Below are 17,786 nucleotides of genomic sequence, written 5' to 3'. Positions count from 1 at the left end.
AGAGAGACAGAGAGAGAGACAGAGAGAGAGAGAGACAGAGAGAGAGATATTAAACCATTAAACCCAACAAATGGCCACAGCCAAATGTGACTGAGAATTAGATCCATAAAACCCACTGAAGTGAGAGTAGGCACCCGTCACAGGAGAACTGTAGTCTGATCCCCAGGTCAAAGGTGGGTGTGGGGAAAGAAACAGGAGCTGATGGGAAACAAGGAATATCACAATGGGGAAACAAACTCCTGACAAACCCAGGACCAATGGGTCTTCCACTAAAAGCAGAAACTAGGGGGGCCTGATCTCTTCATGAACTTATGAGGTGTTTCTGCTCTGGTTGCAAGCATGTTTTGACCACCTGTATTGTCCCATAAGTCAGGGTCATTCTTTATTTCTCTTTAGTTTGCTTCTAGAAGCAAATATTGACACTCTCCATGTCTACATGTCAACAATCTCGTTGTAGACACATATAGAAATATGACACATTCCAGATGAGGGATGGTGGTTAATTTGCAGTTTGTTACAATCCAGTTGGGTAAGCAGCCCCTGAGACATGTCTGTGGAAGAATGAGACTGGTTGTACCAGTCACACAGGATGGATTAGCTCCTTGTCACCACCCACATAGTAGCAGCCAACATACACATATGAATACAGGTGGACTTGGACACAGGTAGACATGGTCTAGTCTCCCAGGTGTCTGGTAAGACCCACATCATCCAACTGAATAGATCTAGCTATAGGTTGGAAAATAAACGGCCTTGTTTTTCAATGAGAATAGATTTTCTTTGTTTCTGCTAAAGTACCAGATATGAAGAGGGAAAGGGGAGTAAGTCTGAGCCTCCAGCCAGTGGACTATGCCTGCTAGGGTTCATCAGCCAATGATAACTTGAAGGACATGGCTAGGCTTGTTTTGTTGTGGTTTGCTTATTTGTTTTTTTTTTTTTTTTGCTTGTTTGTTTGTTCTTTTGCTTGTTTTTGGTTTTTCAAGACAGGGATAGGGCTAGGGAGTTTTAATCCCATATCCTAACTAGTTCAAGCTCAATCCTAGCAGCCTTGAACTGATTCCATTTTGTTTCCACAAAGTCCTTCTGTCCAACTGCCACCCAACGTTTCTCCTCAAAGATAAATGTGGTAGGGACACTGATTCTAGGCCCATATCTCCCCTGATGTAACCAGTCATTTGCTCCAACATACTAAGAGAAGGCTGAATGTTAGGTCCACCTAGCTCAACTTGAAGTCCAGATCCATTGACACAGCTGCAGAAAACACAGCTGAATCATGTTAAGAGTTAGGCTATGTCAGGTCTTGGAGAATCTGACTACTGTTTCTGACAACTTTCTGAAACTTCTCAAGCTGAGCATGCAGAAAGCTGTCACAAATGCACAAAACACGGATACTGGGCACATACACATCTCACCACCACGTACACCATACCAAATTCTCCTCCCACCATACCACACATGTACATTTACACACACACACACACACACACACACACACACACACACACACACACACACACACTCCAAAGTCTATGATCCATGCACATCCTGAACTATGGCCTGGGTTTGACAAGCACCTCCCTGGATCTTGAAATAGGACAGGCATCATCCCCATATTGCAGACCATCAGCCTACTTTAAGGTGACAGATACAGGCTGCTGAGGCTGGCCTCGAAAAGACCTAGTCATATCAGAGGGGAAATTCTTGGAATTCTCGCTTTATTTGGGCATCCCACCCACGCGCGAGCGCACAGATCCCAGCCAAGGCGCCTGGCAGTAACCTTTTGGATCTAAGCCAAGTGCAGTACCCCGACGAGGTCACCACCTTCTCACCCACCACTCAAGGTAGTGGCAGGAGAGGACTTGCGCCCTTAATGCGGTGAGGGCCCTCGGGGCCTTTAAGGAGGCGGAGCTGTAAAGGAGACTCCGCTCCTGCTCCCGCCCCCGGGCCCGGCCTCCTGCGGTTACTGCGGGCCGGTGGGCGGGACACCCCGGGCGGCAAGCTGGGAAGAAGAGCCTTTGCCTTGCACTTCCGAGCCGCTCGTGGGGAGCAGCTTCCTCTGTCCTGCGTTTGGCTCCTAGACGCGCAGCGCTCAATTTGGTGCGCTTACCGGTCCTTGCCGTCTTCCCCGCTGTCTTGGCCTCCCAGGCCCCGGACCCTGTGCCCCTGCGTCCCGGCGGATGTCCTGAGTCGCCACCCGCCGGCTCCGCGCGCCCTGCGGCCGCGGCTGCTCGGGGAAGTCGGGGCGCGCGCGCCGGGTATGCGCCGTCAGCATGGGCTCGTGGCTCAGCGAGGTGCAGTGGCTCTTCCTGGTGTCGCTCTTCGTCGCGGCCCTGGGCACCGTGGGCCTTTACTTGGCGCAGTGGGCGCTGGCCAAGGCGCGACCCCCGCCCCGGCGGCGGGCGGAGCCGGATGAGCTAAGGCGCCGGGAGTCGGACACACTCCTTTCCTGGATACTGACACGGGATAGCTGGGGGAGCCAGTGGCAGGCGGCTTGGGTGACCGCCCTGAACTATGAGGCCGAAAAGAGAGGGGTGAGTTCCTAGGAGGGCGTGGTGTTTGAAGGTGAGAGGGGCATCAGAAAGAGCCCTGTTCCTGGGAGGCCGCCACAGTCCCTGACTTGCCACCCAGAGCCTACCGAGGCAAGGCATTCTTTGAAGTTAGAGCCAGGGAGAGTGAAGCACCTGAGGTGCAGAGTTAACAACGTGACTGTTTCACACAGCAAACATCTTAAGCTCCGTGGGCTTTCTGTAGGAGAACCACCCAGCCGGTCCCTAGAGGATTCCGGGTGGACACCTACTGGTTTTGAACCCGATAAATGGATAACTGTGATCCAAATATGCTTTCATTTAGAATCTTGTTCTCTGCCTAAAGCTTCTAAATTCTAAAAGGCTTGCATTTCTGAGCACATAGAGTAGTGACCATTTATTGAGATCTCACTGCTTCTCAGATATAGCCCTGGGGACTGTAAATGCTTGTCACTTCCAAATTAGCATATCATCATCATCATCATCCTTCATCTGAGGAAACTGAGGCCTGGAAGGTTAAAGTAGTCTTTGGTGTCAGAGCCAAGATGAGAACCCAAATGTGCTGACCTGGCTCTATGTCTCATACTCCTGTGGTTGTTTCTTTCATTATTAATTGCTTGCTGACTTATTTTTACTTTTAAGAGATGTTAGTGTAAGGACAAGTTCCTGGCGTCTACAATTTGGAGGCATTTCATAGGGGAATTAGGTTGGTGGGACGGAGCTGGCACCTGTCAGCACTGTAGCTGTCCCTCAACTTCAGGTACACAGGCCTCTGTACCTGCTGTACAGCCCAGGGGAGAAGCCCCACACTGCCAGCCTTGAACACAGTGAATACCATAATGTTCTGTCATTGTCACGCCAAACCTATCCACTTTCAGAATATTCCACTAGGCCCTGAGCCTAATCTTTGTGCCATGGCCTTAGCACATGTAGCCATAGAGCTAAAACAAACAAGCAAACAAACAAACAAACAAACAAAAAACCCCACAAAAACCAAACACCCAAAGAAACAAAAAAGAAAAAAAGCTTTAAGTATGAGCTAGCACAAATCCAACAGTACAAGAGACTTTGCTCTGGACTCTTGGAAAAAGATTTTTTTGGATGCAAAAACTACAAGGTCAGTTGACATCTGTCTTGACACCTAGAATAGGTGCCCAGTCATCAGAGCTGGACCTCTACCCAGGGTCAGTACTCAAGCCATGTGTCCTCTTATGTAGAAGTGAACATGATCCCACCATGAAGCTGCTGTCACTGACTGTCATTTGATCTGGTGTTAGAAGCTTGGCTTCAGTACAGAGAACACAGTGTTGCCTGAGCTGATGCCAGTCTTGCTCTCTTTTTCAGTAGGGTGGTAGCGAGTGTGCTGGTTAATGATCTGTAGGAGGTAGACACTGGTGGCCTAGAGTCAGTGCCTCTCCCTTCTGTGAATTTTGGATGTTTTATTTTCTGCCATTTCTTGGTTGACTTCCTAAGATAGGATCACTCTAGACAAGGTCCCAGGGCTTCTTGTTTCTGGAGGGTTGACTAGAAAAAAGAGGAAGCCCCTCCCTAACAGTGGTCTAAGTTGAGCAAGTGAATTCCCATGGAATTAGTAGCAGGTGAAATCCTCTTATCTGGTCTTTGTGGTTAGGGATGGCATGAGGTTGGGGTGGGCTGAAAAGATACTGGCTTGTTTGCATGGTCTTGTCTGTTCTCTACTCTTTGCCAAATTTAGACGTTTATCTCTAGAGAGCTCCTGTTTGCAAGTGCCAGTACCATATTGGATTTAAGCTCAAAGTAACTTTGCAGGGGCACTTTTGCACAGAAATTGGTGTTGGCCATCTATCCCTTAGTGCAGTTTTTGTTCTAGTTGACTGATGCCTGATACCTGAGAATACTTCCTGGTTGTATTCAAACGGAGGGTTTTGCATGTAGACAGGAACTCAGTCACTTACCTATCTACCAGTGTCTTAGGATATGACTGTTGTTACAGTAATGACTGTGGGGAACAGATGCAGGCATTTATACTAGTGAGAGCCTGACCCCAGCAGCCACGCCTGCTGGAGTTTCTCCCTGCCCTCCCCCCACTTCAAATGCCACTAATCCCTGATTAGGCTGACATTCCCAGGCTGCTCTAGGCACAGACAGCAACAGTTTAGAGGTCCCTGAAATCTCTTTGCCCCAGCCAGGTAGGGAACTAATACTTGGGAGTCAACCAATACTTGGTCTGTCACTGGTGGAGTGGAATGGAGAGACAGTAGTAATGTTCAATCAGAATCCAGCATCTTCCATGAAGAGGTAACTTTTCTACCCAGTGGAAACAGTAACCTGTCCCATTCCAGATTTTATGCTAGGTTTGTACTTGTGTGTGTGATATGTATGCAGGTGCACATGTAATGTGTGTACATGTAGGGACCAGAAAACAACCTCAAGGACACTATTCACTTTGTATTTTAAGACAAAGTTTCTGATTGGCTTGGAGCTCACTGATTTGGTTAGGCTGGCTGGCCAGCAAGCTCCAAGAATCCACCTGATTCTGCCTCTACAACCTCCACAGCCTCCACAGTGCTGGAATTACAAGCATGCTGCTCCTTCATACCTAATTTAGTTCCCTAAGTTCTGAGAATCTAACTTAGATTGTCATCCTTACATAGCAAGCACTTTACTCATTAAGTCATCTTAGCTGGTTTTTTTTTTTTTTTAAAGATTTATTTATTTATTTATTATATGTAAGTACACTGTAGCTGTCTTCAGACATTCCAGAAGAGGGAGTTAGATGGTTGTGAGCCACCATGTGGTTGCTGGGATTTGAACTCAGGACCTTCGGAAGAGCAATCGGGTGCTCTTACCCACTGAGCCATCTCACCAGCCCCATCTTAGCTGTTTTAAAATGGAAAGAAACTCAAACTTTTTGCTCAAGCCCTTCTCTCTCTAGAGGTGAGGAGCTGAAGCTTGAGAACGGAGGGCTCAAGATCTGGCTTCTTTGTGGTCCCAAATCAGCTACAGCCATGCCATGTGGGAAGCAAATTCATCATGAGCCTCAAGTGTTTCTTCTGAATAAGGTCCAATGAAGAGGGCCTGTGTGATGTAGCTGAATCCCTGAGATCCAAGGACTAAGTGACTCAAGGTGGATTCTTTGTGCTCTTATAAGTGTAGCTGTGTGAGCTCCAACCCAGGTTCCAACCATCACTCCATAAGTAGTTTATAGGGTGATTAGTTATGTGGGAAAGAGGGGAAGCCATCACAGATCTGGCATCTGGTGAGTAATCTTCCAGTGAGTAGGAATTACAGGACTCATAAGAAATACCCTTGCATGCTTCTCTATCATGGTGCCACATTCACAAGAAGGGCTTGGCTTAGCTGAAGGTTAGAGAACAGGAGATACTTTCTTCCCCTTGGGTGAGAAGCCACTGTACACACCTGTCTCTAGCCACCTATCAACCAGAGATCTACTGTACCCAGCAATGCCTATAATTGACAGTTTTAACATTAAGTCTCATTTCTTCACCAAGTTTGTCTTTACAAAAATTTATATTTATTGTTGGGGTCATATTTCTGTAACAAAGAGCCAGAGAACCCAAAACGTATTGTGTTACCTGAAGATAGCTGCTCAGGTTTACCCCATGATTGACCTGTAGTCACCTGAATACTTTGGCTTGTGGTAATAATCAGTTACATTAGTGATGGCCCATACTCCTACACCACCCAAGATTACCCAATGGAATACTGAGATCAGACAACTATGGAATACTGAGATCAGGCAACTATGGAATACAGATTGCTGTTTCCAAAGCCCTGGCTTGGGATGCCAGCATGCTGGTAGCAGGTAGCCTCACCTGTGGCTTCAGGTCTTCCCTTCTGCCCTGTTACTCTGGAGAACACATGCAGGACTCAGAGCCCATGTTCTGCTGCTATTGTCACGGGTTTCTCTGGTGTTTCCTCTCTGTCCTCAACTGGCAGTGGTCCTAGATTAGGAAGATTCTTAGATCTGCTCATTTCTATAATCCTTCAATTCAGGATTCCCTCATAGGAATATTCTAAAATAATTGATTAAGACTGTTGGACAATTTATAGTCTTTGGAGAATGGGGAGTGGGTGTGAAATTAGAACATGTCTGAATAGCACTGACTTCTCAGATTTGGACGCTTACATGTAAAGTGGCCAGTAACTGCAGTGTCTTTGCATCATTTAATGATTTTCAAGCTGGATTTACAAAAACCAATGGCAGAAGCTGTGCACAGAAAGACTGGTAGTGAGACTCTTGACAGCCACTCAAGTAAGGGCCTTGGATCAGTTTGTTGCACCCCACCCCATTGAGAAGTAAAATGGGTTTGGGGAAACTCTGTGAATTCTACCATGCCCCTCACACCCCACTCTCCCTTTTTGTAGCTTATACACTCAGGGCTATTCCCAGTACAAGGACCTTCCCACTGGGCATCCCAGAGTTTCTTGTACTACATGTCTCCTTTCTCATTTAATTTCTTGGCTTCTTCCATTCTGTAAGGATGCAGCCCCAACCACACATCCAGCAGCCTGTACTTGTTTCCTTCTTGGTCACTTGCCTTCATCTGGATGACTCTCTGCATTGTGAGTTGAGGCAGAACTCAGGTCTCTCCACACAGAGATGGATTTCATGCCCAGCTCAGAAGTGGCTGGAAGCAAGCCCTGTGCGTGAGTGGGGTAAAAGATAGGCCTGGTAGAAGAAGAAGACAATGTCATGTACACCATGGCATCTGAATGCAAGCCTCAGACTTGGGAGCCAACAGGCCCCAAGAAGAACAGCAGCCTGCTTAATGTACTCTGTTTTACCATTCTGAAGAGCAGAAACATGAAAGGAAGGTGGCCAGTGACTGTAGCTCAGCAAGGTAAAACCCAAGTGCCAATGGAGCTCTTCTTTGAATTCAGCCATGCTCCCAATAGGAATTCAGGAAAGAGTGGGTGCCTTATCCACACCAACCAAAATCAACCAAAGCTAACTCCAAACCTCTTCTAGTGTCTGTGGAGGGAAAAGAGTTCTTTGACCATGTGAAAGATCTGTAAGAGCCATGGCTGGAGTTTGATTCCCAACTCTGTACTCACTAGCTGTGTGGTCTTGGACAAGTCTGATCTCTCTGTATTTTTGAAGAAGGGAATGCCATACAGATGTTATGAGCCTGTATGAGGCTGTGAGCAGAGCCTGGTATATCATGAGTAAGTAAAGTGGGCTGTTATTTTGAAAGTTCTTTGAAAACTGATTGGCTTTTGGATTTGCAGAAAAGTTGGAAAAGTAATTGAATTGCTATATGTTCCTTACCCAGCATCTCATAACTATCACTCAATTATTAGAGCAGAATTACTGTTGGTACAGGGTTGCTATAACTTACAACTGGAGAAATTCAGGTAGAACAATGGGCTCACTTAGGTACAGTGTAACTATAACCAAGCACTCAATAAAATTAACACCATATAAGTCAAGAGGTTAACCTGAGCACAATGTAGCTACAACTAAAAACAGTGAAAGTAACATTGTAACACTACAAGACATTAATATTATCACAGTCCCTTTAATAAGAAAACAAAGCATTTCCCAATCTCAGTAGCTTTCTTTGCACATCTTACTGCTCTAAGTTCCCACATGTCTCTAGTGACCCTTAGTTGGTACTTCTTAGTCTCCTATAGACTGTGATGGTTTCTCTTTTGTCTTATTGTTTGTGACCTTAATAGTATAGAGTGTTGTTGTTATTTTGCTGAATATTTGTCTGTTTTATCCTGTTGTTGGTTTGAGACTGTGCATACAGAAATAGCAACCCATGACTGTTCAGTATGAGGAGCTCATAGTATTGGTGTAACTTGCTACTGGGAAAGTGGGTCCTGGCTCCTTTGGTGATTTTGTGCCTTATGTCTTCACATTTGACTCTAGTTACTTTGTCTTGGGAGATGCATTCTTGGATGTTTTTGCTCTCAATTTGGTGTCCCTCTGTGTGGCTCACCTACAATAATTACCTATGTGGAGTTTCCTTAATGGTGATTTGTTATTTCCTTCCTTATGTTATCAACTGGAACTCTGCTAAGAGAGATAATGCTCACTCCTCCATGTATATTTAGCTGGTTGTATAGGTCACTTTGGATTTGTGGTTTGTTTGTTCTTTAAATTATTCAATGGGTTCTGATCCTGTACTATTACTATTACTTTGCTGCCAAAATTATTGCAGCTGTGTTTCTCTAGCCAGCTGTGTTCTTGTCAGCCCACACTTGTGTTTCTTTTCTTTTCTTTTCTTTTCTTTTTTCTTTACATGTATTTTCTTCTCTGGCTCTGGATCCAGCCACTTCTCTGAGCAACTTCAGTTGAGGATGTAGAATTTGGGTATGCATACCACTGCTCAGCTCTCAGTGTTCTAGACCCTTCCTGTGGATAGCACATCAGCATAGGTGTGGTCATGAAAATATCTGAATTTTCATGTCTACCAGTATTTGACTTCTAAGCCATGAATGCATATCAGTACTCTCCTTTTAAGCTCAACAGCAGGGTTCATCTTAGTCTTCTCTCTTCTGGTGTGTGTGTGTATTTATGTGCACAACTGTCATTCCTTAGGTGCCATCTACCTTGTTTTTTGAGATAGGCTCTCTTATTGGCTTGGAACTCATGGCCTGTGAGCCTCTGGTATTCTCCTGTGTCTGCTAGTCCAACCTCCTCATTGGGATTTTGTGCAAGCATCAGTACATCAGAGTGTTTTGTTTAGCCTGTAGGGATGGAATTAAGGTTGTCAGCTTGCATAGCAAGCACTTTACCAATTGAGACATCTCCAGCCATTTTCCTCACTTTTAGTTTTCTAGCATGATCAATTAGGGTGGCCAGTACATACTGAAAGTAATTTCAGATTTTAAACAGTCCTGTGTTTGAAACAAAGCTTAATGGTATGGAGTTTTCCACTTGTGGCCCTATGACTGAGCTTCCACTTGGAATCAGCCTGTTCTACATTTTCCCCACCATTGCACAGAGCCATAGTTTTAATCACAGAGACTCTGTATTATGGGCCAGAGTATGAAGGTCACCTACCTAACTTTTCAGTTTTTGTTTGGTGTGTGTGTGTGTGTGTGTGTGTGTGTAGTATGGATATGTGTGTAAATATATGTTTTTCTGGCAGTTCCTATATGATGGGTTTCTCATGTGTGTGCAGAGTCTTTTTGTAGTCTGGGCAGGTGACTGTGGACTGGTATTGCTAGCCTTCAGCAGACTATCAGCAGTGCAGGAATTGAGTAGTCTCTTCATCCTTATTTTAACCTATAATTTGTGTCCTTTGTAAGAACATCCCTTGACATTAAAGATCTTCTGTGGTTTTGCCCAGAAGGCACCACAGGAAGGAGCTTCCATCCTACCTGCCCTCCTATGGCTACAGGACAGTCTGTGTCCAGTGTTTCTAGGGTTGTCTCTGGGAGGCTCTGTTTTGCATGCTTAACATCTAGGCACTTTGTGGATGGCATCTCTGTGCCACAAGGTCAACTCACTCATAGTGCAGTGACTTCAGCAAGTTCATAGATTCTTTAGCCAGCTGCTCTTCCCCAAACCAGCTTCAGCCCCAGACTCTGCCAAAACAGCCTGGATATGGTGATTTCATCCTCTCTGCCATGTAGATTTTTGCCACCTCTCATGATTGAGGAGTGAGGTAGGTGCTATTAGCACAGGGTGAGGTTCTAAATCCTAAATCTAAATGAACTGTGTATTTTATACTTGACTTTGATCTCTGGGAATTCTTAAAAAATCAGGAGAGAGTTATGTCATGGCTATTCTGCACTAGGCCTGCCAAAGCATCTCTGGTCTCATCACATGCCAGTTCTGTCTTCTATCTTTGCTATATATACCATATAGGTAACTAGCTCACAGCTATGGAGTACTGGCTTACAGAACACACAAAAGGCAGTAGATCCTCACCACCCAGAAGTCAGATAGGAAAGGAAGGAAAAGTTAAAGATGGTTTCAATCTAAGAGCATCTTGATATACAAGCTGGGACTTTCTAGAGAACTCATTTTAAGAGAACATTCCTTGATTTGCTGACCAAGCCCATGTTTACTTTTATAAGGCATCAATTTTACTGCTTCATGGCATTGGTTTTATATATCTGCCATTTGGAGATTTAAAAATAAAAACAAACTAAACAGAAAAGCAAAAGAGGGTCTCATATAACCTAGGCTGGCATCAAACTCAATATGTAGTCAAGAGTAGCTTTGAACTTCTGATCTTTCTCCCTCCACCTCTTAAGTGCTAGGATTTCAGCATTATGTAGCACCATGACAATAGAATCTAAAGCCTCAGGTATGCTAGACAGAAACTTGGCCAGCTGAGCTATATTCCCAGCCCTCATTGGGAAATTTTTAACTTGAGAGACACCACCCATTTCTGCTGCCCTAGAAAGAGAGAGGGCTGGTTCAATGAGTAAACTGCTTGCCATACAAGTATGAGGGTCTGAGTTTGAATCCACAGCACACACATGAAAGTCAGGTGTGGTAGCATGTGTCTTTATAACCTTAGAGTTCATATGGTGAGATAAGAGAAATGAAAATTCTTGAAGTTCATTGGCAGGTAGCCTTGTGCATGGAGACTGTCTCAAACAAGGTTGAACAAAGGTGAGGACTGAGACCCAAGAATTTCCTCTGATCTCCACGTTTGGACTGTGACAGGCATTTGCTTGCATTCACACAAATGTTTACATACATACACACACACACACACACACACACACACACAAGCAAAGACATGAGTATGCTGGAGAATGCATGGAGTTATTGAACCATGTGGCTGGGGAACCAGGCAGCTTTGGAGGGCTGTGAGATAAAGACTCAAGACACAGCTACTAGACAGGTTCCTTTCCAGTCAGTAGCCTTCTGTGTCATTTCACATCCCAGTTCACATCCCAGAGAGGTGCCAGGCTCTGAGTTTCTGCCCAGCAGTGAAAGAGGAGAAGGGAGATGGCACCTCAAGCTAGTGCCCCTACAACCTCATAAAGCAGGAGAGGTAATTCTCTCCCTCCAGAGAAGAGCACTTCCTTACTAAGGAGGAGACAGCTGAGAGGGCAGAGTGCATCCACAGCCTGCCCTGTGTACTTTTATCCATTATGAACTTTAGGGCTCAGCACAATGCTTCTTTGCTTCATCTTTGAGACAGTAGCCATCTCCATCATTCCCTCCTTGTGGGGTCCTGCTTGCAAAGTGCTGAGCAAGATCCAACAATGTCTGGTTATGTGTGTGTGTGCACATGCAAGTGTGCCTGCATAAACCTATTGATATTTAACCATTGCTGAGATGTTTTGTTACAGTTTTTTTTAATTTTTAATTTTGTAGCAAGTGTGTATTTAAAAATAAATAAAACCCAGACTACATTTATGCATTCTTCTTCATACAGCCTCTGTCTTACAGGGTCCACTGCGTCTCTCTTTCCAGAAGGACCCACGGCCACAATCCTTGCAGCTGACAGTTGGGAAGGTATCCAGTGTGGTCAAGTCAACCCAGGAGAAGGTGAGTTGGGTGTTTGAACTGTGCAATCTTTCCTTGTGTACTTAGTAAATATCAAGCTGGAGATAGGCAAGTGCTTTGCTTCAGAGTTACTGAAAGTATAGAACCATTATTCTTGGGAGAAGTTGATTATTATTGGATAAATGAACTAAAAAAGTCTAGTCTGCACATAAGAGAATATCATTAGGCATTGAGATGGACAGAAACACCAGCGTATGTGTGCACACCATCAGTGAGCCTAGAAAACAAGTTACTGGGGGCTGGGATGTAGCTCAATTGGAAACATGCTTGCCTAGCATGCATGAAGCATGTGTTTGATCCCTAGCATATAAATTAGGTATTGTGGTATGTTCCTGTTATCCTAATACTTAGAAGGAAGGGGCAGGAAGATCAGAAGTTCAAGGTCAGTTTCAACTACATAGTGAGTTTAAGGCCAAACTGGGGAACACGAGGCCTTGTATCAAAAAACAACAAATATCATGCATCCCTGTGTTATGTTACTCTCTTCATATGAAATTCCCAGGACAGATAAACCATCTAATAGAACCAGGCTAGAGATGCCAGGACCTGGGTGGGGAAGGGCCTAGTAGGGATTGGAGTGGTTGCCTACAGGCAGAGGGTTTGATAGCCATATAGCTACCAATGTGTTAAAAGTGTTTGAGTGCTCAGTCTAAAAGGCTGAATTCTTTCAGTAAAGTTGGTGTGTGTACGTATGTGAAACCAACCATGTGAGGCTGAGTTTCTGAGCCAGTGCCACGTGGTATAGAATTAGTCCTCTTGCTTTGAGTTTATAAGTGAGATGCACATATGAGACTGACCAGAAAGTCTAAGGAAATCTCAAGACTGAGTCCAAGAAATATCAAAAATCAAAGATTAATTTCAGCCTGCTGTATTTACATACCATCTTTTAGTCATTGCTGTTATTGCTAATGATTATTATTAATCCTATGCATTTTGTATCTGTGGGCCTAAATCTTCCCCTGTATTAAAAATGGATTATTTGATTTGCCACCATCACTACATTTGAAAATTTTGTCTGCAGTTTGGATTTTAAAACATCTTTTGTTTTCTAGCACCCTCATGGCACTACACAGCAGATTTTAGCCTCAGTTCTATGTGGTTAAATGCTCTCTTCAAATTTACAGGCAGAAGGAATACACAGCACATATACATTCATTCAGGCAAATATAACAACATGTATAAAATAAAATTGAAATACAATTTTAATAGAAAAGGCTGATTTGCCTAATATTCAGTTATCTTCAAAACTCAAAAACCTGTCCCACATGGCTAGTGGCATGCCCTTGCCACCATGGTTCTTATGGATATCAGATGAGTGAGTCTTACTATAAGAGGAAAAGGGACTCCCCCAGTGCCATTCATTACAACTCTTGAAAATGTACTTTTATGTACATAAAAAAATATATAGATTTGGGCTAGAGAGATGGCTCAGTAGTTGAGAGTGTTCGCTGCTTTGGCAGAGGACTAAAGTTTGTTTTCTAGTATCCTTACTGAGTAGATCACAACTTCCTGTAACTCTAGCTTCAGGGTATCTGACACCTCTTCTGGCCTCCCAAGGGTATCTGCACACAATTTTTTTTTTTTTTAAATAAGCATCTCCTACCGGCCTGCCACTCGTGGTCTTCTCTGTTTCCCTAACAGTTTAGCTTATGCTTGTATATCATATTATACATATATGATCTCATGCATCTATATAAAATCTAGGAACCTCAAATGAGATAAACTGGCAGTATTTGTCTTAATGAGATTCTCTCCATTTGTATCCATTTTCCCATAAATGCTGTAACTTCATTTTTCTAAATAGCTGAAAGGGATTCCATGTTATCTAAACCGTATTTTCTTTATGCATTCCTCTCTTGTTGGACATCTAAACTGGTTTTGTAATTATAGTGAATACTGCTGTAGAAACAAGTGTCTGTGGGCAAGTCTCTCTGTGAAGAGAATATATATTTTTAGGCTGTGACATAGACAATAGTTCTGTTCTTTATCCTAGCTTCATTCGAACAATGGTGACCATCCTGAAGTTAGGCTAGTTCCTTCCTTTGTGGCATCTGTGTATTCCTCACCCCTGCATGTGAAAGGTCTGTACCTGTTTCACATTCAAGTTAAATGAGTAGGGAGTGTTTAGCAGATAGCTTGGAGGGGATCCCAGGTATGCCCAGGCTGGGAGGAGAATGATATCGCTCCTCACCCTGCACACCTGGTGTTACCTTCACAGCAAGGGTTACTTGTACTTGCTAACCTATCAGTTTATATGCATGCTTTAGTACCAAGATTGCACTTCATGACATTGGAGATTCATCTGATTAATTACAGCTTTGTTTCCTTTGCTGTCACTGCTCGGGGTCTGGATGAGCCAGGTTTGTTTATCCCTCTTGCTTAACTGTTGTTAGGGCCAAGGACTTGTAGAATCAGACATATTAATTCCTCTTCCTTATCTGGATAAATAGCTTACTTTCTCTTCTCACAGGCATAAATAACAGATGCTTCAAGAGCCTGACTATTCTCTCAGCTTCCCAGGTGCACAATCAAGTGTGCCAGGTTGGGGTAGGCTAGGTGGGTCTAAGATATTGTTTAAAACTGACCAGATTAATTATTATGGTGCTATGACATCAGCCAAAGGGAGATTCTCCAACCCTTGCTAGTACAGAAATCATATACCCATGCTATCCCCTTAGTGAGACCAAAGAACTGGAAGATACTAGAGTGGCAGAAGGAACTGAAGCCTGTGGCAGGCATTGGGATATTGAAGTTGGTAAAGCCCATGTAACTGGTAAGGACTGGAAGTAGATGGCCCTGTGGCCACTTTTACAGGATAGAAACTGAGGCATAGAGAGTAGGGGGCCCAGTCTTCCTGGTACCTTCTTGAGAAAGTGCCTGCTTCAACAGCCAGCATTGACTCTGTCAGTGGCAGATAAGGACTGTACTTCTTGGGAGTTGGGCAGCTTGTGTTTGTTGTTTTCTGAAACTGCCAATTCTTAGGGGCGGTGGATTAGTGCCAAGAGCTGGCCTGGCAGCTGAGGAGGGACAGACATTACAGCAGTTCAGCATTAAGTATCTTCATGTTGCCAAAAAAGTAGCCTCAGAGAGTGGGTGGGTGAAGTACATTCCTACTAGTCCATCCACAGGGTGAATTAGCAACCAAAGCCTTTAGGTTAATAGTGGTTGCACATCCTGCTCAGAATCATGCCATTCACCATAGACAAAAGGGAAAGCAGCCCAAGCTGTGTAAATACATCAGTATGGACATGGAATATTACTCAGCCTCATAAAGAAAGGAAGACTGACATGTTCTTCCAAGTGTATGAGGACCTTTTACTATGTCCAGATATAAAAGAACAAACACTGTAAGAGGTATTAGGTGAGGCTCTAGATGCAGTCCATAGAGTCAAATGCACAGGCAGAAAGTAGGATGGGGCCTGGGAGGGGCTGGGAATGGAGTTGGTTTTTTTGTGGGGACAGCCCTTCTGTTTGGGAAACGGAAAATTCTGGAGTTGGGTCCTGGCACTATTGAACTACCTGCCCAGGAATAAAGGAGAGGGTGAGTTTCATCCATTATGAAAGCCAATAGATAAATTCATAAACTTTTAAAAAGGCTTCATTTCACCCACTCAGCTTTATTTGAAATGTTATTGCCCTTCCTGTGGCTGCACTGTGGTTTTGTTCTCATCATGTCCCTAGTTTGATTATTGTGGGTGCCTCACATCCATAGGCAGGGACATGAGTGCCATGGTGTGCTGTTGCCCACAGTTACGGAATTTAGACACAGTTTACTTCAAGTGCTGCATTCTGTCTCAAATGTAGAAGTTATATTGTTCCAAAATTAACAACTTGGAAAACATGGAGAGGATTCACAAATACATTTAATATCCTGTGCAGTATGAGCTTCCCTGAGATTAACCTGTTTGGTCTTCAGGTCTGTTGCTTTGCTTCCTCCCACCACATACTTATGTTTCCCTTGTATTTTTAAAATTGTCTAATGACCTTATCAGTGGGTGCACAGGGCTTCCTGGAGGTAATCTTCCTGTTAGGCAAAAACTGTGTTATCGGGGCAGGAGAAGGGATCTGAGGACAGACAAGGTGCCATGCTCCCTTGCTTCTCCACACAAGGCGTGGCTTCCTGTCTGGACGTGTAACTGGTCACACACAGCACCCAGCTTTCTTGGGTAGAGAGGTGGTATGAGTTAAGTGGTGCACAGGATTGCTTAGCCCTCGGTAACCAGTAGCTGGCTTTACCTTGCCCCAGTGTCATTCCACTTTGTGTTCATTGCTTTATTATTCTTAGAAGTGGAAAGATTTAGAAGCATGTTCATTTTTTTTTTAACATGGGTGAGTATTTTGCCTACATGTGTGTTTGTATAGTGTCTATGGTGGTCAAGAAGAGGGCGTCAGATTCCCTGGTACTATAGTTACAGATGATTGTGAGCTATCATGTAGTTGCTGGGAATTGAACCTGGGTTTTCTGCAGAAGCAGCCAGTATTCTTAATCACTGAGCCATCTCTGTAGTCTCCGAATTGAAAGATTTTTAATGGTTTTGATTGGCTACCAGAAAGGCAACCTTAGAAAGGGAATGATGGCAATGTGTTCATTTTTACACAGTTACAGGAAATACTATGTGCTGGGAAGTTGAAAAGTACACAAACCAAAATGAAGTTGTCCCTCCCCCTTTTATGACTGCCTCCTCTCCTGCAAGGAGTCTGTTCATAGTAGCATCCTCAGTAGCTTGCAATCTGCCCAAGACAATTTGGAAGGTACACACACACACACACACACACACACACTACAACTTCCTCTTTTATAATTCTTGGCTTTTGCATTTTCTTTTTTTATTTGATATTTTATTTATTTACATTTCAAATGTTACCCAGTTTCCCCTCTGGAAACTCCCTATCCCATCTCCTCTCCCCCTGCTTCTATGAGTGTCACTACCGTCTCTGACCAGCAGAAAAGTGATGAAACCGATGTCCTTCTTAAAGCAGTTTATTCAGGAACATAACTATGTGCAGTAAAAAGATCCCCCGACCTCTCTTGGCCATCCCCTTTTATACCCTCTAGTCCACTCCCCATTACCCTATTCCATATAGGCACAGTTCATTGGCACAGGACTACATTCGTCACATCATCTGATCTTTCATCGTGGTGCATCTGTGCAGTGCAGTTTAACGGACGTGGCTATCTTGAGGGATTTGAGGAAGTCAGTTGTTAGCCATTAGACTTGGCGGTAGTCCTGGGCGCCATCTTGGGGCTGTGGCCAAACCCGCTCCTCACATATGAGGGTGCTCCCCTATTCACTCACCCACTCCCTCCTCCCCTCCCTGGCATTCCCCTACACTGGGGCACTGATCCTTCACAGGACCAAGGGCCTCTCTTCCCATTGATGTCCAACAAGGCCATCCTCTGCTACACATGTGGCCGGAGCCATGGGTTGCTCCATGTTTACTCTTTGGTTGGTGGTTTAGTCTCTGGGAGCTCGGGGGGGGGGGGGGAGTTGGTTGGTTGATATTGTTGTTCTTCCTATGGGGTTGCAAACTCTAACCCCTTCAGCATTTTCTTGGCCAAATGAAGAAATGTTATGTCCAGGTGCTGTTCTCTGAGGTCAGATAGGCTGGCCAGGCAAGTAAACAGACCTTTGCTCTTGATTCCCAAAGTGATTGCCCTCTATTGGTTATTGGATATGGATGTAGGAAGGGTGAGACTTTGTCTCAGCTGTCCTTACCCTCACCTGTAGGAGTGGTGTGTGTGTGTGTGTGTGTGTGTGTGTGTGTGTGTGTGT

At 44.4% G+C, this 17,786-nt stretch overlaps 1 protein-coding gene across 5 annotated transcripts in view; it reads left to right on the top strand.

Annotated features, from left to right (window-relative positions):
• Window positions 1–1,991: 1,991 nt before the first annotated feature.
• C2cd2 (C2 calcium dependent domain containing 2) overlaps window positions 1,992–17,786 on the top strand; it is a 62,071-nt gene continuing 46,276 nt past the window's right edge. For 3 of the 5 annotated variants that reach the window (XM_029544197.1, XM_029544196.1, XM_029544199.1), the window contains exons 1-2: window positions 1,999–2,531; window positions 11,896–11,994. In XM_029544197.1, the coding sequence (XP_029400057.1) occupies window positions 2,271–2,531; window positions 11,896–11,994 (360 nt within the window). In that variant the 5' untranslated portion in view covers window positions 1,999–2,270. Of the gene's footprint in view, window positions 2,532–11,895; window positions 11,995–17,786 lie in introns of all 5 variants that reach the window. The other 2 variants (XM_021209442.1, XM_029544198.1) reach the window with 2 other exon arrangements.

Source organism: Mus pahari, chromosome 12 (genome assembly GCF_900095145.1).
Source record: "Mus pahari chromosome 12, PAHARI_EIJ_v1.1, whole genome shotgun sequence".
Lineage (NCBI taxonomy): Eukaryota > Metazoa > Chordata > Mammalia > Rodentia > Muridae > Mus > Mus pahari.
The sequence above is the reverse complement of the archived record's forward strand: the minus strand, read 5'-3'. Positions and strand labels throughout refer to the sequence as shown.